At 42.2% G+C, this 21,086-nt stretch overlaps 1 protein-coding gene across 4 annotated transcripts in view; it reads left to right on the top strand.

Annotated features, from left to right (window-relative positions):
• Nucleotides 1-21,086, top strand: part of LOC125898995 (rho guanine nucleotide exchange factor TIAM1-like) — a 92,326-nt gene that overhangs the window by 39,725 nt on the left and 31,515 nt on the right. For all 4 annotated transcript variants that reach the window (XM_049593119.1, XM_049593118.1, XM_049593117.1 and 1 more), the window contains 10 exons: nt 4,858-4,963; nt 7,673-8,334; nt 9,133-9,419; nt 10,600-10,872; nt 10,981-11,212; nt 11,779-11,951; nt 12,602-12,826; nt 15,619-15,804; nt 19,389-19,535; nt 20,298-20,372. In XM_049593119.1, the coding sequence (XP_049449076.1) occupies nt 7,680-8,334; nt 9,133-9,419; nt 10,600-10,872; nt 10,981-11,212; nt 11,779-11,951; nt 12,602-12,826; nt 15,619-15,804; nt 19,389-19,535; nt 20,298-20,372 (2,253 nt within the window). In that variant the 5' untranslated portion in view covers nt 4,858-4,963; nt 7,673-7,679. The remainder of the gene's footprint in view (nt 1-4,857; nt 4,964-7,672; nt 8,335-9,132; nt 9,420-10,599; nt 10,873-10,980; nt 11,213-11,778; nt 11,952-12,601; nt 12,827-15,618; nt 15,805-19,388; nt 19,536-20,297; nt 20,373-21,086) is intronic.

Genomic DNA, 21,086 nt, shown 5'->3' with positions numbered 1-21,086 from the left:
GGGTCATTTATTAGGTAGTCAGGAATAACAGAGCTGTTGAGTAATAATTGTAAGACAACAGTAGTTGCTATTGTCTTTTAAAATGTTAGGTTTGAACAATAAAAGCACCAGTAACCTCTTAAATCACAATTATTTAATCCTTGGATTAACCACACACTAAAGAGTTTAATCCAGGATTTCCAAGTCCCCTGAAAAGTCTAGTCTTTAGGACGTTAGGACTCCTGGCTTCAGCAGTTCACCTAAAATCAGACATGATAGTCATCCAGTCGTAAACTAGTGTGGGACTCTTGAAAGTGTTATATATTTTCCCACAAGTCATCAACTGTTGCTCATGTTGTGTCATACACTGTGAGTAGTAGGTGTACAGGTGGAACAAGTTTCCACCTGGTAATATTTGGGAATCTGTGTGGACACTGATTTATCCTTGAGTGCACATGTAGCACAGTACAACAACACATTTACTCTCTTACGAGACTGAGGTAACTTAAAGCAAATTAACAGATTGTGTTGTTGTTTTTCCAATGTATACTAGTGTGTTATGCAGTAAGGAATCAGTGCATCATACAGTTGTCTCTTCGTTAAGCATAAAGTTAGACTGGCTAGACTTCAACTGATCTGCTCAATGTCAAACTGTGTTTTCAAAGCGTGTAGAGAATGTTGTCTTTGGCAGGTAATATTGTGTCCAATGTCTCTCACACTTTACTTGAAGATTATCAGCTTTCGCCATCAGACAGAAGATTAGAGTCCCGCATGCTCGATTTTAACAGGTTGAGGAACTCTTTGCTTCTAAGTAGCCTTAGTGTACCTTGGGTTGAACTCTGAATGTAATGGGGTGATTAATTTATTGCACTGCATACGCTTTTTGTAATGTCTGATGAGATTTGTAGTGTTTGTAGTATGGTTTTGTTGTTTGGCTAAATGTTGTTTGCTATTTTTGTATTTATATATATTTATGTGAAATAGTTGATGTCCTGATAATAAAGTGAAATCTCCAATGCTTAAATCTTAGTAGCTAATAGCTAGAAATAACGACAAATGGTGTTTAATAGCACAACTTAAAGACAAAAACAGTTAATTTCACAATAAAACATACAGTATGCTTAAGTATCACCTCTACCCATTGAAACACTTTTTCAAAAAATGAGATCCTGTCCACATGTTAGAGAAATTCATGTGCAACAGGTAATCCATTTTTGTTAAAGACAACAGTTACATATTATCACACAACCATTGTCATTACTGTGCCCCTGTGCAATATCCAAGTACACCAAGTAGTGTGAAAGTGAGTACATTTAGAATGGGTTGTTGTCTTCTGGGTATGAAGGGCACGCAGTAAAGGTGCTTGTTGATGTCACAGCTTGAAGTGTCTGATTTCAGCAGCCACTTCAGCATGTGGTCCAGACTATGACAGGCTTATAAAAGCAATGAGACATGTTTTGTTTGGCTTCAATCACCGTACAGTGCAATACAGTAGTACACATCCACGTCATGTGTGGTTTGAATCCGGAGAGCTGAGCTGTGTGTCATGTAGGGCGGAGCTGTGAGACAGGTGCAGAGATGAAAAGATTGGCGGAGGGAAGCAGGGTGTGCCTGCTCCGTGGCTGTTCTGACAGGCCTTTGGTATTTTTCCAAAGAGTGTGAGAGCATGTGTGTGTGAGTCGGAAAACCTGCTCACATTTCTCCAGGGATTGTGCAGGTGTGTGTGACGGGAAGCATGTCTGCCTTTGTAGTATTACACTCCATTGTGCGCCGCAGAGAACTACCTGCTAGCGTGTGTATGTGTTCATGCATTAGGTGATAGACATGAGAGTCTATAGGTGTGGAGCATCTTTCTAATGCAGCCGTGGCGATGTGGCAATAAGAGTTTGACTGCTCCAGTGCGGAGTTGTATCTGACAGTGTCGATAAGTGGCACATCCAGTCCCAGTGCGATGTTGAGCCGTCTCTGTCTCGCTGTGATTTTGTGTCCATTGTACTCACTCTGAAGAGCTTTCCACTCTGTGCTGAGCATGGAGAAACAGCAGATTCAAACATGTTGTGATGAATTCAGTAAATAAAATTCAAATATAGAAGTTAAAATGAAGCAAAGGGACCTGAGATTTTTGTTGTTGTGTTTTCAGTAACACAGTAAACCAGTATGCAATTTTATTTTCATCAACATTGCTCTTTATCCCTTTTCTCTGTGTGCGAGTGTCTGCATGGTAATGATGCTTTGGCTGCTGTTGCACAGGCCGTTGTATTAATACACTCTCTCAATGTGTTAATATACTGCGAGAATGAGAGCGAGAACGAGAGACTGAGAGAACGAGAGCGAATAATTATGTTTCCCCTTTTGTCTCGGCTCCCTCAATTAAGCCCGAAGAGAGGCAGCCAGAGCACATGTCTACTTATCCACTTAAAGCTCAGCAACAATAGGACCCCCCAATTTGTCTCTATCTCTCTGTTTCTCTTTCTCTCTCGTCCTCAGTCTTTATTTCTTGCTCCCCCTGTTTTCACACTTTTCCATATGAAACTTCTATTCATAGCGCAGGACCCCCAATATGTTTTTTTTTTCTCCTTTCCCTTCTGTGTCTGCACCAACCTCAGCGCCCTCCCTCCTCATGCATTTCGCCTCCAGCTTTGCCTCACCTCTCAGCTCTACGTGGGTTTAGCAGAGAGCCCCCACCCCCCTTCTCTCTCCCCATTACCCCTCTCCCTCTTCCGTGCTTCGCTGCAGGGCACGGGGAGAGGAAAACCGAAGAGACTAAACATTTTAGACTGTACACCGCCAGAGGAAAAGCAGCGGTTTGATTTCCCCTGCGTTGTGTCAGACAGGATTGTTTTGTTTGTTTGGCCTGTGTGTGTGTTTTTCACCTCTGCTACACTGAACCCAGACAAATAGATGTATAGATGTATGTCTTGGCAACAGCAACGTAAGGTCAATGTAACAAAGAATTCTCAGTGGTAAGATCATGTTTGTTGTGGACATTTTTACAACCCAAATGCTGTATTTTTGCTTGTGTGTACATTGACAGCCATTTTTTAAGTTGTTATATTGCTTTCTACTCCCCCACTATGTACTATCTATAAAACATTTTTGGTATTAAGGCCTGTGTTTGCACTTACTGTCTACACTGATGCCAGATTTAAAAGGAAAGCAGGACTAGCTCCAAAATAAATATCCAACACCTGTCAAGCATTGTGTGTGCATTATATTGTGTGGTTCTGTTTGTTCTGGGGGGGGGTATGTGGCCAGCATGTGGGTTGGGATAAGTCTCTTCAGGCCGGATGGGATGGAAGAGAGAAATAAAGGGTGGAGGGAGAGGAAGAGGAGAAGAATCAGGATGAAGTTTAGCTTATGTAACCGCTTCCCACAGTTGGAGAGGAATGTGCTGCAAGTTTTAATACGTGAACACACACACTGGGGTGGTGCAATGTCAGAGACACTGTGCACGGTTTCTGTGCACTTGCTCAGCAATGGCCTTCACTTCTCCTATTGTCGTTTGCCACTTCTCCTTTTCTAAACTCTCATTTCTGTGTCTTAATTTTCCCAGAAGTGTAACACGGTTGACTTATTGTATTTCTGCCTCAGAGAATAAACAAATTGACAGTTCATTATCTGATTAGCAATAATAAAAGCAGCAGCTGTAGGCAAAGGTTTGTGAAAGTAACATGTATGCTCATGCCAGCATTGTAGACCAGAGGGAACAAACGCTTTGTTTGCTTTCTGGGAAAAAAATAGCTAGCTGAAATTACTCACCAGATGTGAAGGATCTAAATAGACCCTCCACTGATTGGCATCTGCTTTGCAATTGATAAAGGCTGTATTTCTCTCTTTTTTCCTCTCTTTTTTTAGATGTGACTTTTTTTTTCCTCCATTATTTTCCTGCTTATAAGCTTATCGGTACACAAACAAATCTGACAATAGTGTTTGCAGCATTTAGGGCAGCAGTCAGTCTCCCAGCGATGCTGCTACAGGGCATCTGAATGCTTATACCAGCTGACTGAGAAGGATCATGGGTTATATCTGCCTCATTTTATGTACAAACTATTTTTTTAATCTTGTTGTGAACTGAAAATATGTGCAGTATTTCACACACACACACACGCAAGCATGCTTGTACTTGCATACCTTCACACTATACATAGCACATTATGGAAATCATGGTCTACCCTAAGCAGCTCAGGGCTGGTATTAGGGAAAATTAGGTCGTGTTGGCAAGGATCATTTAATTGAGTCTTAAGCAGAAAATCATTCTCCATAGCTGCTTTCATCTTCTGTCATTCTACCAACAGCGTGCATGAGAGTGTGTGTGTGTGTGTGTGTGTCTGTGTCTGTGTCTCTTTGTCTGCATGGAAACAAGGGGTGTTATCCCAAAATGATTTGTGCACATGCCTACACATGCCCGTATGGTTTCTGGTTGGCAATGAGTTTCAGGGTGCAGTTCAAAGAAATCTTGCTTGTTTGTGAGTTTGTTTCGCCCCCTCAGGCTCAGACAATACCTCTGCGCTTTGTTTTTTGATGATCTGTGAGTTTGTATATGTGTGTATTTAAATGTGTGTTTCTTGTCTGGTTCTACTTGCTTCAATGCATTATTTAACTCCGGGCTTTACTGACCACGGTGTCCTTTATTCTCTTTCATCCAGCACGCTGTCTTGTATTCTATAGACTCCCTCTCCAGCGTGCTTCACAGCTTTCCTTTCAACTTTACTTTACCTGCTTTATTTGACATACCTGGCAGATCCTCTGCAGTAGTTTGAGAACTACCTTCCCCTTCTCGTCTTCTCCCTCCTCCTGCGTATGCATTTGACACATCAGGTCACTTTGAAGTTGTGAGAGCTCCACTGAAAGGCTTCTCTCTCTTCTTGTTCCTCTCAGGGCAAACTGACACTGCCGTTTGAGGATGTGTGGAGGATCATGTGGTCGGTGAGAGATGACACCACACTGATGTGGAGAAGCTGGTGATGCGGCTGCTTAACCACAGGTAACCACATTCTGTACACCTTAGTCTCACAATGCTACGAGAATGCAAAAACTGTTATTTGATTTTGCACTGAATTGTAAAATCCTGCCAGTTTGTATGAATGTTTTTACTTTGCTACTTTATTTTTACTCACTTAGCAGCAAAGAATGAATCTCAGAGGCTCTTGTTCTAAATGATTTGTAAAAAGCAGAAGTTGTATGAAGAGATTTCTGCAGTTTGAGCCCACACTGAGAACCTGATGGTGTGGGTTTGATGATGTGTGACTCACAGAGGACCAACTGATCTGACAGCAGTTGACTCAGCAGCTCCGTGTGCTTATATAACGGAGAGCATGAGGCAATGCAGGATGCTCGGATAACTTTATGATCAGCAGAACGCAGTTAAAAACAGATTTCTTTGATCGTTTTAACTGTACTGGGAATATGGTTAATGAATAATTTTAACATCACCAAGGGAAAGAAGTGCTGCAGAAAGGATGAGACGATCCATCCATGTATCAACCAGGCCAGCAGACGTCAGTGCTGCTGCTGCAGTGCACTGTGCGGACTCAAATTCATCAAAATTTAAATTTGCATGACTTAAAATTAAAATGAAAGATGTTTTGGTGTCTTAAATTTTAGATGTCTTTGTAGTTGCTGGAAAAAAAGGAATGGAATTTTGATGCATTCTGAATACTTAAATGGAACAACACCAGAAAACCCTTGGGAAGCTGTGTTTATGCTCTAAATCAATTTTTAATTAACTCTATTGTCCCTGTGCTACCCTGTTTGAATGCGTTGTCCAAGGCAAATTACCAAACATTAAGGTCAGTTATGGTGCTTTTGATTTGCACTGGGAAGTCGGGATTTCCCATTTCCCAGTCGGAAATGTCAACTGGAACGAACCCTGAAGTCGGATTTCTGACTCAGGAATCTAAGATGGCTGTTCCACACATCAACAGTAGTGAAAGCTGTGGTAATGCGCTGTTTATTAGCACTTCTGGCTTATTTGTGTCTCATTACACAGTCGTACACACAGTATTGTCCAAGTTGTATCTGTTGATGTGTTGCTACAGTGTTTGTATGTAGCATAATGTGTTGTTATCAGCTAGCACTAACAATGGCTAACCAGGCTAGTCTTGCAAACAACATCTTGGTTTTCCAGCTTGCACTGGAACACAATCAACTCGGGTTTGACGTCATTCCCAGCGCTGACTTCCCTCTTTCGGGATAAATGGAAAGATCATTAATGTAACCCAAAACTGACGGGGGAACTTCCATCTCAACTGTGGAAACCTGATCCCTGAGCTCATCTGCCTTTCAGCTCAACTCAGTAAGGCATTCAAAGAGCTCCTAGATACCTTTGATTCACCACTGTTAGTAAATGGGCCATTAGATGTTACTCACTCATCCAGCGCAGAGATTGACCTGTTTTCAGCGATAAATGTGTGAGTGTAAACATGCCAATGCCATTAGAGGACAAGGCCTGCAATGTGGTAATGGATGAATGTATATCTCTCAACAGTTAAACGTCCAATGTGTAGGATTTAGGGGGATATATTGGTAGAAATAGAATACACTATTCATTACGATGTTTTCATTAGTCGTTGTGTTTTCATTACCGTAGAATGAGCTGTTTATGTCTGCATATGTAGAAGGTCCTCTTCTACAGTGTCTGTCATGTTGTTTCTACAGTTGCCTAGAATGGGCAAACCAAAAACTAGCAGCAGCCACTGTAGTTTTCTTTACACGCATCGCACCCAAGAGAAGTTTTCATTAGTTATAATCTGCATCCTCACCGCTTGCTGCTACTAAATGCTACACACTGGACCTTTAAAAAAAACCAAAAAAAAAAAACCCAGATCTATAAACAAACTTAAACAAATCCAAACTTAATAACAGGCATAGCAGCACTCTTGCCCAGTTCAGTGGGGAATTGTGACAAAAGACTTCTCACTCTAAACACGTTACTTACAGTAAAGCGAGGGCTGGGTTTTGAATGTTTTTTGAGAACGGTGCCAATATGATATCTTGAGTTTTGGCACAAACACTAAAAAAACACTTTTTTCTACGCCTTATTTTGCCGAGTGTGACAAGATTTGGCACAAACTTTTTTTTCTTTTAACAAAACCCACTACATTTACATATTACAGTAAATATCTGATCAAAGGCTGAGAAGCTGACTAACCATCTGGTGCCAACTTCCAATATTTGGCAGATTTCAATAGTTGCTGCCACAGATACAGTTTTTTTATCACTCAAGAAGTAGTGAGGTCTGATACCTCCCTCAACTAAAACGACAGTATTTCTTTGGAAAATCTAAACTTTGAAGCTGCTGTGTGTGATTCTGTTGGTTTGCATGACCTTCTGAAAGCCTCTGGACTTAAAAAAAGTAAATTTAATCACTGAATGTATTTGGGAGTACATTTAATATTCCTCTTTCCAGTTTAAACATATGATGAATGTAGCACACCCACCCACACAAGTTATATCCATGCCTTGGTTTGAGATTGATGATCTTAGTAAACATGCATATAGATTGCACTCAAATTTGGTATGAGTGATCAATGTGCCAGTTAATGAATACAGATGTTAGACAAACATCACAGATGTGGCACAGACCAATAAGACACCTGCATCACTACTTTCTAACAAGAATTAGTCATAGTCTATATTAAGAAATATTGGAAACTGTTCTGAGATATACTGTCTGTTTCATCCTTATTTACAGTTGAATCATGGGAAACGTGGAGAGTCAGAATGGGGACAGTGGTTTCTACGGCGACGCAATGGGACATCTCTCCCGCAAGCACACGTCCCGGTCACTCCGTCTCTCCAGCAAGCAGCCAGTCACCCGCCGTTCCCGGCACTCTTCTTCAGTGAAACAGGAACACAGAAACTCTGATGCCTCAACTCGCTCCTCTAGCACCCCGAGCATCCCACAATCCTTAGCAGAGAACGGACTGGAGCCTTTCAATGCAACAGATGAGTTTGGAGAGTTTGGCATCAATCCTCATTGGACGCAACGTGTCGCTATGACAATGAGACCGGAGTCCTTTCAAAATGACGATGACCCCTTGGCCACGCCAACTCCAGAAACCTCAGAGGCGGACACTGTCGCTCAGGATGGAGGAGAGGATTCTGAGGGGGAGGGGGAAGGGGAGGGAGATGTTGTTGGTGAGGAGAGGTACCTCCAGCGGATGACCGAGGGTCCACGGGAGGGAGGGAGTTTTAAAAAGAAGCGGTCTAAGTCAGCAGACATGTGGAGAGAAGACAGCTTGGAGTTTTCTCTGTCTGACCTGAGCCAGGAGCATCTGACCAGCACTGAAGAGATGGTAGATGGGGGAGAAGAAGAAGAGGAGGAGCAGTTCACACGCCCTAGAGGCAACGCAGGTAAGAATTGTAAACATGCACACGAACACTATTATCCTGACTATTAGTTACAAAGACCACCAGAGGTGCAAATTGTGCTTACATTTGCACAGATGTTAAGTCACAATTGACTAGCAATATTACCATCTTGAATTGATACAGTAAATACTGAAGTTTCTAGGATTTTTACTCAGTTTTCTAAAGAACGGTTGCTGATGGTTGCCAAAATGCTCATAAAAATGTATATCTGTGCATGTGTGCAGGGGTGTTAGCTCGATTTGATTCACTTCAGAGGTGGTGAGGGGGAGGAAGGTGGGAAAAATTGCAGAGAGACACTCACCGAGTGGGGAGAAATGATTTGAGAAAATCTGCTGATTGAAGGTTAGCTGCCATCCATCAGTTGCAGCAGTTCAGTTGATCACAGGGTTGTTAGCTTAACTGGCGCTGCGCAAGAGCTGCTGGAGATCAGCGCGACAGCAGGCGGTAGCTGGTAACTTGACTGCTGAAGGTCTAAACGATGCCCCAGGTGGTCAGCTAGCTCAGGATAATGGATGGGCTCGCCACACGCACACACACACACACACACACACACACACACACATGCTCACTCACAAAAATCACAAAGATTCACAGAAGGACACACATGGGGAAGGTTAATTTACACGTCAAATGTGGCAAAGTAATGTGAAGGTAACTGACAGTAATCAGGATATGCTTACCTCACCTTGCTCACACACACACACACACACACACACACACACACACCCACATGCACAGATGCGCACACTGCCCTGCAATAACCACCTGTGTATTTTCCAGGCTCAGCTGAAAGGGCATCTTCTCTGGACCATCTGTGCAGCCAGCAGAGTCCTGGCCTCAGGGGGCAGAGGAGCCGCTATGCTAAAAACCGGAGAGAAGCACAGTGCGATGGAGACGGAGAAGGGGAGGAGGGGTTGATGTCTCCAACCGAGGAGGATGGTGGCGGGTATGGAGCATTTACGCTCCCCTGCCGACGCTCCCACTGCCTGTCAGAGGGCCTGGCAGGGCTCGGCATCCCTGCTGCACCGTGCCCTGCTTTCCAGGGACGGCGTGCACAAACTACTCAGGTTAGATCATCTTTTATGAATATATGAGTAAAGATACAAAGTAGACATTAATCAGGTTAAATGTTATTTCTCTACTTTTCTGTGGTTCTATTTTGTTTCTTCTGTCTCTCCTTTCTAAAATACAGACCCCTAAACATAGAATGATAGAGGACTTTGTTTATCAGTAGTGTCCAGGAAGTTCAGCAAGTTCACAGACATGACAAAGGACAGCAATTAAAGTTTTGTCGACAACCAGAGACATTTCCTGTGTGTCCTCATGCTGCTCAGTTGTGTGTACATGTTTTAAGTATGTGCATCCAACTATGTGTGTATATTTGTGTTGTGGGGAAAGGGATTACATGGAGTCAGATAGAGAGTTGCTGTAGGGCTACTTGTCCACTGCTGGCCTGGTTTCTCCATTCCCCCTCCAGAAATTAAAGCATTAAAGCATCATATCTTTCAAGCCCCATTCACCAACGACACACACACACTGTCCTAATATGCATAAACAGGCACACAAAGACATTTTGAACATAATTTAGAAGCTTTTCGTACAATGTTACAAAAGCAGATTCACCCAGAGGATAAAAGAGGAACAAAGTCACTGTAATGCATCACCAAGTAGCCAATTAATAAGAGATTCACTGGACAAAACAAGACAACTGCTTATGTGCTTTTTGTAAATTTCATGTGTCATTGATAAAAAAAAGTTGCAAAATAAGAAGGAAGTACTAAAATAGCAAACCAGGCTTTTCTTTCAACTCATTCCCAGAACCCCCAAGCACCCTTGGATAGCGGAGCACCCTAAGTGCTTATTATAAATTCATCTAGCCAGGCTGAGGGGGTTGTTAGACCGGATATAAATAGACCGACAACACAGCAAAACAAAGAGAAAAAGAACAGAGGGAGACTCGGTTTGGTGAGAGAAAAGTGTGAAAGCACAGAGAACCTCTCGCTCAAAGTGAAAAATTTCTTTTAGCATTTAGCAGAAATGCATGGAAAAACATGAACACCCACCCACAGACATATAAACACAACAATATAAACCCAGACACCCCTTTGTGTAGCCTAAGCTGCGTGTGTTCTCTTTGTGTTTGTGCATATTTTGGCTATCCAAAAATATCTATAAATATTTCTGTATATGAATTAATAATCCATAAATTAATTAGTTCTGTTTCGTCCCTGTTTTTCTGGCTCACAGGACATCTCTGGTGTTTTGGGTGAGGGAAGTGAGTATGGCGACAGTGGCATCGATGGCGTCACCACAGAGATAGACGGAGACGGAGAGTTGGTGTCACGGCGCTGTAAGGCCATGTCGGCCTCTTTCTCAGTGTACTCAGCTACCGAGAGCAGTGTCTTTAACGGGAGCGACAGCGGGAGCAGCAGCGCAGGAGGAGGAGAAGGACGAGGTGGCGAGGGAGGCAGGGGAGGAGTGTATGAGAATTTCCGGAAGGAGCTGGACAATCAAGCCTGGGTTAGTTACTTTGTGTGTGTTTCTATGTTATTCCCTTTTTAAACAAGGGTATAAATGATAGATCCAACATGTTTTTGTCACTCAATGTTTCCATCATTCTCTCATCAGACACATCAGGGTCGGGACTGCACGGAGGAGGCTGGCTCCGCTGTGAGTGACGAGCAGAGCAGTGGCACACTCAGCAGTGCATATCCATCGGACGCTCTGATTGGCTGTGCACAAGGTACAGTCAGGAAGGCAGGGGCTCTGGCTGTGAAGAACTTCTTAGTGCATAAGAAAAACAAGAAAGTGGAATCTGCAACAAGGCGCAAGTGGAAACACTACTGGGTCTCTCTGAAAGGTGAGCATAGATTAAGGCATAGACATTCATGCTTTTATGTTTAAGATTATTTAAGATTTTTACCTGTTTAATTTTAAACTAAAGCATGCAGCCACGTCACACTCAGATGAACATCTTAACCCAACCCCAACCTGTTTAATCTCTCACTCCCTCTCCTGTTTGACTGTAATCACATCAGTCTTAACACAGTCCATGCCCTTGGTTGTCACCTCTGCTGCTCCCTCTCACACACTTCTGTGTGGCCTTACATCCTCTCTCCTCAGGCTCATCACAATTTAATTTTACGGCGGCATCCATGTCAAATCCAATCTAGTCCCTTAGAAATGCACAAGATACAGCAGCTGCATTCCTGCCTGCCTGCTGTCCTCATATCCATCCCCCTAATAATAAATAAACCACTGTTCTACACTTTAATACACTTTGTATATTGCAGTGAGGTATTTAAAAGCCTTTTTTTGCTAATTGGTTTTAATACAATAAAATACAGGACTTAATGTGACATCAGTAAGAAAAATCCTTTTTCAGTCTTCCTGTTTCTCTCTGTCTTTCTTTTCTGCTTCTCCAAGGCTGCACTCTTTTCCTGTATGAGTCAGATGGTCGCTCTGGGATCGACCACAACAGCGTCCCCAAGCATGCATTGTGGGTGGAGAACAGCATTGTTCAGGCCGTCCCTGAACACCCTAAGAAAGACTTTGTCTTCTGCCTTAGCAACTCAGTGGGAGATGCTTTCCTCTTCCAGGTGAGAGAGACACGGGTACTTAAAAACATCTACGAGAAATAGCAGTGCACTTTCTCACAAAACAAATGGGAAGGGAAATATTTTACTCACCCATACAACTAACACTGAAACAGCAGCTGTATTTCAAAGTCAAAAACATAATGTGGTTTCTAAGTTATTTCATTGTTTTTTGGGACTGAATGAAGTCAGTAGATTACCAAACAGAGACAGAGATGGATGGGAATGAAAGGAGATCTAATTTCCCCTGGGGTGTTTGTGTATGTGTGTGTGTAGCACACAAGTACATGACATTTAGCCGAGTGTGGGAGATAAGCCAGTCCTGTGTCCATGTGTTTGTTTTATGTTTGACATGTTTAAAGGCCACACTGTCATACTGTGACAGTGATCCACCACAGTGACCATTGTGTAATATTAACATGTGTCTATTTATATGCATGGCAGCTGTCGGCAGTGACATTCAATCAATGAATGGGAAGATAAGTAATAAAATGATGATGAGATTGCAGTGACCACCCTCACGCTGAGGCTAATAATGGGACTCATACTTCAATTCTTTTAGCTGTCAATTTCTTGATTTTTTTTTATTTTTTTCCTGTCTTACTCTTCAGAGATGTCATCAGTTAATTCTCCCTTTTCCCTTCTCCTGTCAGACATCTGGCCAGACAGAACTGGAGAACTGGATTACGGCGATCCACTCTGCATGCGCCGCTGCTCTGGCTCGGCAGCATCACAGGGAGGATACAGTGCGTCTGCTGCGAACCGAGATCCGCAAGCTCGAGCAGAAGATCGACATGGACGAGAAGATGAAGAAGATGGGAGACATGCAGCTGTCTACCGTCACCGACGCCAAGAAGAGAAAGACTATACTGGAGCAGGTATGGAGCAAGGACAGAAGGAGGCAAAAGGGAGTTATGAGTCAGGAACTCTGGAAGTACTCAAATAGATTAAAGCTGCTGTTCGTACAGTAATAACACGCAAGTTCAAAAACAGAGGAATCAGTCTCTGTGAAAAAGCCTTTTCATATTATCATGCTGCAAATTAGTCATACTTTTGTCAATGTGATGCTGATCTGAACCAGGTTTGTGATTTCATGTGCTGAGCGCCCTGCTGAGCGCCTTTAACCTCCAGTTGAGTTGAGTGAAAACACCTAAGGGGCTTTACAGATGCACATCTTTGTACCTTCGAACTGCACCAATGCTCTCACACACTGAATTCTCAGTACTATATCATCTTTACTGTGTGGCGTCATCCAGACAAAATGTTCTTAAGGAAGTACTTGCATCGACAGATGTGTTTAAATATTCTGACTGGTGTTCATTTATGAACACATTCAAGTGCAGCAGAATGCAGAATATTCATAGCACATGTTTAAACACATGCAGTGCATATTATTAGCCGGCAGGTGAGCCTGAGATCTCTTGCTAATTCTTCCATATTCAATAGCTGTTTTGAAACGAGTCACAGCTGGAATTTCAAAGCTCTTTTAAGATCTGATTTTTTTTTTTTTTCACTTTCAGTGGAAGATCGCGTGTAGCTTTAGTCTTACTCTATGCATGCATGTCTGGAGTTGCTGCTCATGGTTAAGAAAGCATTGCATGTAAACATTGCAAGACAGCTAAAGAATGTGCCCTCAAACAATGGAGCTCCTTGTAGGACCAAGTCTCTGTCTTTGTATGTGTGTGGCATGTGGGTGACAGTTAATGAATGAAAACAATATTACATAATAAAAAGCACCAGGAAGTGGTTAATCTCAGCATGCAGAGTGTGTCCCATTTCTGAGAAAACACCGGAACCCATTGGCTTCACGACTATAAATACATATTCTACAAATGTGGGATTAAAAGAGTGAAAAAGCCTCAACCTGAGCTGTGGATTATATCATTGTCTGACTCTATTTCAAGATCGTTATCTGTATTAATCTACAAAATGGGTTTGCATAAATTGGCAGGAAAACTGAATTAAAGACTCAAAGAAAGAACATTTTTTTATGCGGACAATTTACCCAAAAATAAAAAATACATAGTTGTCCTCTTACCTGTAGTGCTATTTATTCATCTAGATTGTTCTGGTGTGAATTGCCGAGTGTCTGTCTTCTGTCAAATATAATGGAACTAGATGGCTCTCAGCTCAAAGAACCAAAAAAGTGTATTTAAAAAACACTCAACAGCGATGTCTCTTTCCAAAAATCATGACACAGTTACTCAAGGTTATCCACAGACCATGTTGTGAGCAGTTTCATGTAAGAACTATTTTCTTTCTACCGAACTACACCCGCCAACCATATTACTGAGCAGAAGGAAGCATGCATCTACTCATGAGCAAGAGGCTTAAAGGAAATGGCCACTTTAGAATGAAAATACAGACAGTACTTACTGACCTTCATGCCAACAAGAAGTTAATCCACAAAACTGTTTCGGGGTATCGGAGGATCACAGCTAGCCGGAATAACAGCCACACTTGAAGTGCATGGAACCCACATTTTCAAAATGTAATAAAACTCTGCTAATGCATTTCAAAAACGTTAGAACGGCTTGTCCGTCGTAATCCAAGTGTCCTGAAGCTGCGGCATGCAAAATTGACTTGAAAAGACGTAATTTACTCAACTTTTACAGCATCATTTCTCACCGTGGTTAGCCTGCCCTGCCGACATGCTGTGTTTACGTGGCAACTTGCGCGAGACTCCAGAACTAGCACCACCACTAGCCATCAGCTAGTCTTGTGCGAGTTGCCACATAAACACAGCACGCTTGCTTCAAGTGTAGCTGTTATTCCGGCTAGCTGTTATCCTCCAATACCCCAAACGAGTTTTGTGGATTAAAAAACTACACTGGACTTCTTGTCGGCATGAGGGTCAGTAAGTACTGTCTGTATTTTCATTCTAGCACAGTGGCGCTAGGTGAGTGGGCAGTAGATGCATTCTCCCTTGTTCAGAGTGATTCAGTTGGTGGATGTAGTACAGTAGAAAGAAAATAGTTCCTACATAAAACTGCTCACAAGGTTGGTGGATTATCTTGAGTAACCTGGTCGTGATTTCGGGAAAGATACATTGCAGTTTTTTAAATGTACTTTTTTGGCACTTTGAACACCACAAGCTGAGTGCCATTGAGTCCCATAATATTTGAGAGAAGGCAGTCATCTCAACGATTGACATCTCCAACAATCAGCAACTCACACCAAAACAATCTCGACTGATGAATAGATTGTAATTAAGAAAAATAAGTGCTTTTGATTTTGGGCGAACTGTCCATTTAAGTCTTAGAACAAATATGTATAGGCAGTAACCAGTGCAAATGAAGTCTAGATTGTGTTTTATTGCGAGTGTGTGTGTGTGTGTGTGTGTGTCTGTCTGTCTGTCCCTGTGTTCCACCTCCCACGGCCCACCCTGTGATACATTGCACATAGCACAGCAGGTCGGAGACTGGTGGGGGTTGTGTTGGTGAGTAATACCTCTCCACAGGGGCTTCAGCACTCCCACATCTCACTCCTGCTGAAATGACCAAATAACCATCTAACAAAGAGTGATCTCTTATGCATATTTTATCCCTTTGTTTTGTCTTTATCACTGCTGTGGTTTCCATCAGTGGCCAAATGTGGAGCTGTTGGATCTAATCTGCAGAGTTTGCTTATCTTGCATAATCACAAATCCATTCCTTTCACTTTCTGGTAGATCTTCCTGTGGGAGCAGAACTTGGAGCGGTTTCACATGGATCTGTTCCGCTGCCGGTGCTACCTGGCCAGTCTACAGGGCGGTGAACCCCCCAACCCCAAACGCCTGCTGGGCTTCGCTTCACGTCCCACCAAGCTGGCCATGGGACGACTGGGCATCTTCTCTGTCTCTTCCTTCCATGCACTGGTATGAAAAATGCTCATGCACCAGCTCACAAACACGTTTTTTAATACTCATGTGCGACTGGTCTTTCCAACTCTCTCCCTCGCTTACTATAATTTTACTCTTAAACTTAATCAGAGCTCCTTAATCCAAACCTCAGATTCTGTCCCACGTGTCTCTACGTGTTCCAATAAGCATTGCATGAGAGGTTACCAACTGCTGACCCTCAATACCAGCTTGGAGAGTGGGTGTGTTTATCTGGCTGTTAGAGTGAGCATCTTGTCACACACGCCCACTGAAAGAATCTCTGCTCGCCTGACAAATTTGCAAGCTAACAGACATTTCATGTAGCCTGAGGTTGAAACACACTACAACTTAACCACAGTTAATTAGGAGCAAGAATGAAGGGGAAGGCTAAATGATGAATATCTCTATAGTGGCTTTGCACAGTAGCTACCCAAACTACCCAAATGTTGCAGCCAAAAGTGTTTCTGCAAAGCCAGACCACAAGTGTGCCGATTCAGACTGTAGCTGGCTACCTGAGCAGAAGCAAAGCTTTGGGTTACAGTAATATTTTCAAGTGAATTTTTTGTCAACACCGTGAGTAATTAATCACCAATTTTGTTCATATTGGCAGGGTTATCGCTAATGAAATTTTGTAGCTGTCAGTACAGAGTTTTCATTACTTTAAGTTTTAAGTTTATTTACTTTATTCATCCCCCTGAGGGGAAATTCAGTGTTTTCACTCTTGCTTGTCAATTACACACAGGTCCGAAAGACACACACATGCACAAACATGAAGTGGAGAGAGATGTCAGAGTGAGGGGGCTGCCCTTTGGTCAGGCGCCCCGAGCAGTTGGGGGTTCGGTGCCTTGCTCAAGGGCACCTCGGCAGTGCCCAGGAGGTGAACTGGCACCTCTCCACGCTCCATATTTTGGTCCGGACGGGGACTCGAACAGGCAACCCTCCAGTTCCCAACCCAAGTCCCTATGGACTGAGCTACTGCCGCCCCCAGAAACCCCCTTAGAAACAATCCACAGTAAAGCTGACTGCAGCTGTGACATAACTGATCTCTACTGAGCTTCAGCCTGCCTGCTCTGATAGTGTGTCATCTTAGACTTAAACAAAATTGTCTTAGAGAGTTTTTATATTTTCATGGAAATTTTTTTCCTCATCATGATACAGGAAACTAGATGTAACCTTGCATATACATAATCTTTATTAACAGATATCTGCATATGTATCCAGAATCTGTTGGCAAAGGGACAAGATTTTGGGAATGGAAGTGTTCTGGTTTCCGTTTGTAGTCCAAGTAGTACTAACCAATCATGTTTGAATGGCAGGTAAACAGTCCATGTGGAGAGGCAGAATTCATTCTTGAAACTCAATGGCTATTATCCAACAATAAGTTAGCTTCATGTTAGTTTTTAAAACATTTATTTGCCTTCATATGCAGATATGAGTCTGTAAAGATTAGCCAAAATGGTGGACGTGCAGAAGAGGAAGTCATGGCCCGGGTGTTCACTGGTTACACTGGATCAACACAAAGTACTTGATCTTACCCCCAGAGGCTTATCGTCATCAGACATTACCTGATGGGTTCCAGGATTGGCATGTACATACCTGCACACACTGTCTTCACCTCGCACATTCAGATCATTTTCTCCACATATTGTCTTGATGCTTACTGCTCTAGCCTGTGGCTAAAGGCCAAGTCATTAGCTCAGAGCTCTGAACCGTGCTCTCGTTGTCACCTCGTGCGCTCCAAGAATGTACAGAATGAAACACCAACATGGACGTTATGATCTATATGCTGCTGTGGATCACGCGGCTGTGTGCTCTGCCAAATATCATCCTGGAAACAAAGAGCAGAGCAGAGCACAGAGAAAGAGGTGGAAACAATATCTCTATAGGCCAGTTTCATACAAGCAGGCCATCGGATACACCAGTCATACGCACACACACACTCACACTTACAACATCAGAGGTTGATGGTGTTTTTTTGTGACTGGTGAATCAATACGAACTCTGTTAGTAAGCTGCCATCCCTGAGGCACTTTCCCACAAACAGGCTTAACACTCTCTGCTCTGCTGACCCCCCCTTCCCTTTACTGCCTACACCCTCACTTCCTTTGTCTCCCTGTCTCTGTTTCCTACTCTGTCTCTCTTAGTCTCTCCTTCTTCATGTCTGCCTTATTTTCTTCACCTTCTCTTCCTCTCTGTCTCACTCCCCATCTTCTTTCCCTTTTAGTATTTCATTAATGCATTAGTAAAATACTGCTATAAACAGGCACTGTATGCTTTGCTATATAAATGAACTAAAGGGAAATTAAATACGTTAACAGAATAAAGAATAGAACTTGGTAATTAATGAATGAAATAAAGGAACATTAAGAAGAACCAATTCACATCGCCTCCGGCAAAAGATAACTGTCCTCTCTCTCAACTCTTAGCTGTTTTTCCTCAGCTACAAAAAGAACACCTCTATTATTATTTTTCTTTTTTTTTACTTTCTTCAGTAATGCCTTTTACTCATCAGGGCTGTTATTATCCGTAGCCAAAAGGGACGCCGTAATAAAATAGGCAGTAAAAAGGCCTCTTGCACACAGCTTACATAAGAAGAGTCTTAGAGACAGTTTGACCTATTATGTTTGAAATGTGTGTGTCTTATGAGCAGAGACCAGTGAGCACACGCCCACACAAGTACAGTATGTGCTTGTGTGCACATACAGTACATACATGTGCATCAAAGTATGCATTCGTTTACCGTATAGTGAGTCAGAGCTGCTCATATAGCCCACAAGTTCAATGTGAATTAACCCAGAAATGCCAGGAGTGGTTTCTCTTTGAACATGTTGTGGGTCAATGAGGGAGATGAGAGGTTGAGTGTGTTCACTGTTTTCCAATAGTGTATACTGTGCAGCTGAAAGTATGTGTTTTTTATGTGTGTTTACATGCCTGTTAACGTGCATTTATACAGTATATATGAGTGCAAGAAGTGGCTTATAGAGCAAACACAGACAGCCACTGCTGTCAGTGTATAGGATATGTACGTAGTCTCCCAGTCCCCTTTTTTTTTCTTCTCTTAGTCCGTTCAATTTAACTGCAGCTTAACAATTAAATAAAAGCAAAGAAGATAAATAGTATGAAATATAATTATCATATTAATTGCAATCAATCAATTATGTGAAATGCTTTTCAGAATTAATGAGAAACTGTGAATCTGAATTAGTTTAAGTACTTGAGAAATTACACATACAACATATCCATATATGCATAACATACTGAACATACTGAACACAAATGCGTAATATTTACTGGACAAGCTGTGTAGCCATGGTGGCATTGCCTACTCTGAACCCTTTTATAGATAGCAGGTCATTTAGATGTAAGATAATTAAAGCTTGGTAACAGTGTATTGTAACTGGATTATTGTAATTGTAAAAATTGAATTATTATCTACAAAGGAAATACATAAAAGTCCAAGTAAAACCTTTGAAATTTGAATGTAAAATAATAATGTGGATGGATCATAACACGACTCTATAATTAGGGTTCATATACCTTTTCCACTGGATTCATGTTTTCTTTAATTACCATTATCACAGGTGTCAGCCCGAACAGAAAGCAGCATCAGGAGGCGGAACCAGGCCATGCCTCGCACCTTCAGTAAACGTCGCAGCCGTTTCTCCTCCCTCTGGGGACTGGACACCGCCTCCAAGAGAAAGACTAAGGGGCATCCTTCAATCAACCAGGTAATCATAGTGATCCATACTACAAGCTTTTGATTTCACAGTTTTTGGTATTGGACTGTGACAGCGCGAGAGAAACCCCTCATAATTCTCACTAAAAGAAAAAACGCTCTGGGTTGTTTGTATTCCTATAAACCAATCACAGTCGTTTTGGGCGACACTAAGCCCAGGTCGCAGTGACGGTGCCCTTAAAGAAAAGTGTTTGGAGGAACCTTGTTTTGGTGGAGAGGTAAGCACTGGCACTAAAATGGCAAAATCTTTACAAAAGAAGATGCCACATAAAACATTAAAAGACGTTTTAACGTGTAGGTTGCTAGCTTGAAGATTACTGTTGTTGTGTCACACAGCCCTAAACAAAGTGTGGAAATAGGTCTGGCTATGCGAGACTAGTTCCAGGTAGGGACAGGGATTTTGAAAACAGTACGCATAGGAATTAACATGTTACTGTCTGAGATAGGCAGCCAATGAGCCAGAGTATATAGTAACAGTTTGGAGACAAAGAGATAGAGGTTGTGTATTGAACTTTTGGAAATTGGACTAAAGAATTAGTTAGTGAAATTAGACTTTGGTGATGCTCCAATTTAGTAACTACACAACATTTTACATACATGTTGGTTTTGACATGCAAATTAAATGCTCAACTAAACATAATGCAGGTTTGCAGGTTTGATAAAGTGTTAAGATGTTTCTAAGGAGTGTCTTCTACTTGCTGTGTATGATATATTTGGATGCATTTGCCATATACTGTTCTCTGTGTGGCTGCAGGTCTTCGTTGATGGGATGGAGCCGGTGAGGAAGCCATTGGAGCGCATGTTTGAAGACTCTGCCAGTGAGAAATCTGTAAGAGCTCAGCCGTCTTTACAAGACAAAAGCACCAACACAGTACAAATGCCCTTTTATATTAAGGATCGTAATAGAATTGCATCCTCCTTGACAATTTTAGGAGACGTGTTTTATTTTAAATCTGCCCTGTTCTGAAAAATGTTTGCTGTTGAAAGTGATAGGTAAAAGTTAAATTCCAATAGGCCCAAACTTGTCTCCATTCCCACTGTGGTGGCTGTTTATGTCTGTACTGTAATAATCTGCTAAGGCTGAACACTAAATTCCTCCTCCCTTTTGATGCACCACAGAAAACCAGAGCTTGTTTAGCTGTAGGCTAATTCCTTGTCATTGTTTGCTTTTTGCATAAGCCAGCATAAAAATCAGTGGGGCATCTGATGAACCTTTGTGTTGTATAATGGGCTACGGGCTTCTTAAGACCCCGAGGCCATCACCATTGCTGGATTTTCCACCTCCATTCACTTAACTGATATCCTTTTGGTGCACTGGCTCTTCATTTGGCGGGGTATCTGGGGGAAGCACAAAATCCCTGCACCCTTCTGCATCAATGAGCATTTCTTTGAGGTCATTTTCAAGCTCCTGCTTTAATGTTTTCAGACATCCACTTCCTAGCTGGGGAGTGAAAGGAGAAATTTGCAGACCATGAAACTTTAAAAGCAGCAGAATCTCGTCTTTCCTGAATGTTAACAGATGATTCTTGAGTTTATTTGTATT

Source organism: Epinephelus fuscoguttatus, linkage group LG12, assembly GCF_011397635.1.
Source record: "Epinephelus fuscoguttatus linkage group LG12, E.fuscoguttatus.final_Chr_v1".
NCBI classification, from domain to species: domain Eukaryota; kingdom Metazoa; phylum Chordata; class Actinopteri; order Perciformes; family Serranidae; genus Epinephelus; species Epinephelus fuscoguttatus.
This window is presented reverse-complemented; position numbering and strand designations above follow the sequence as displayed.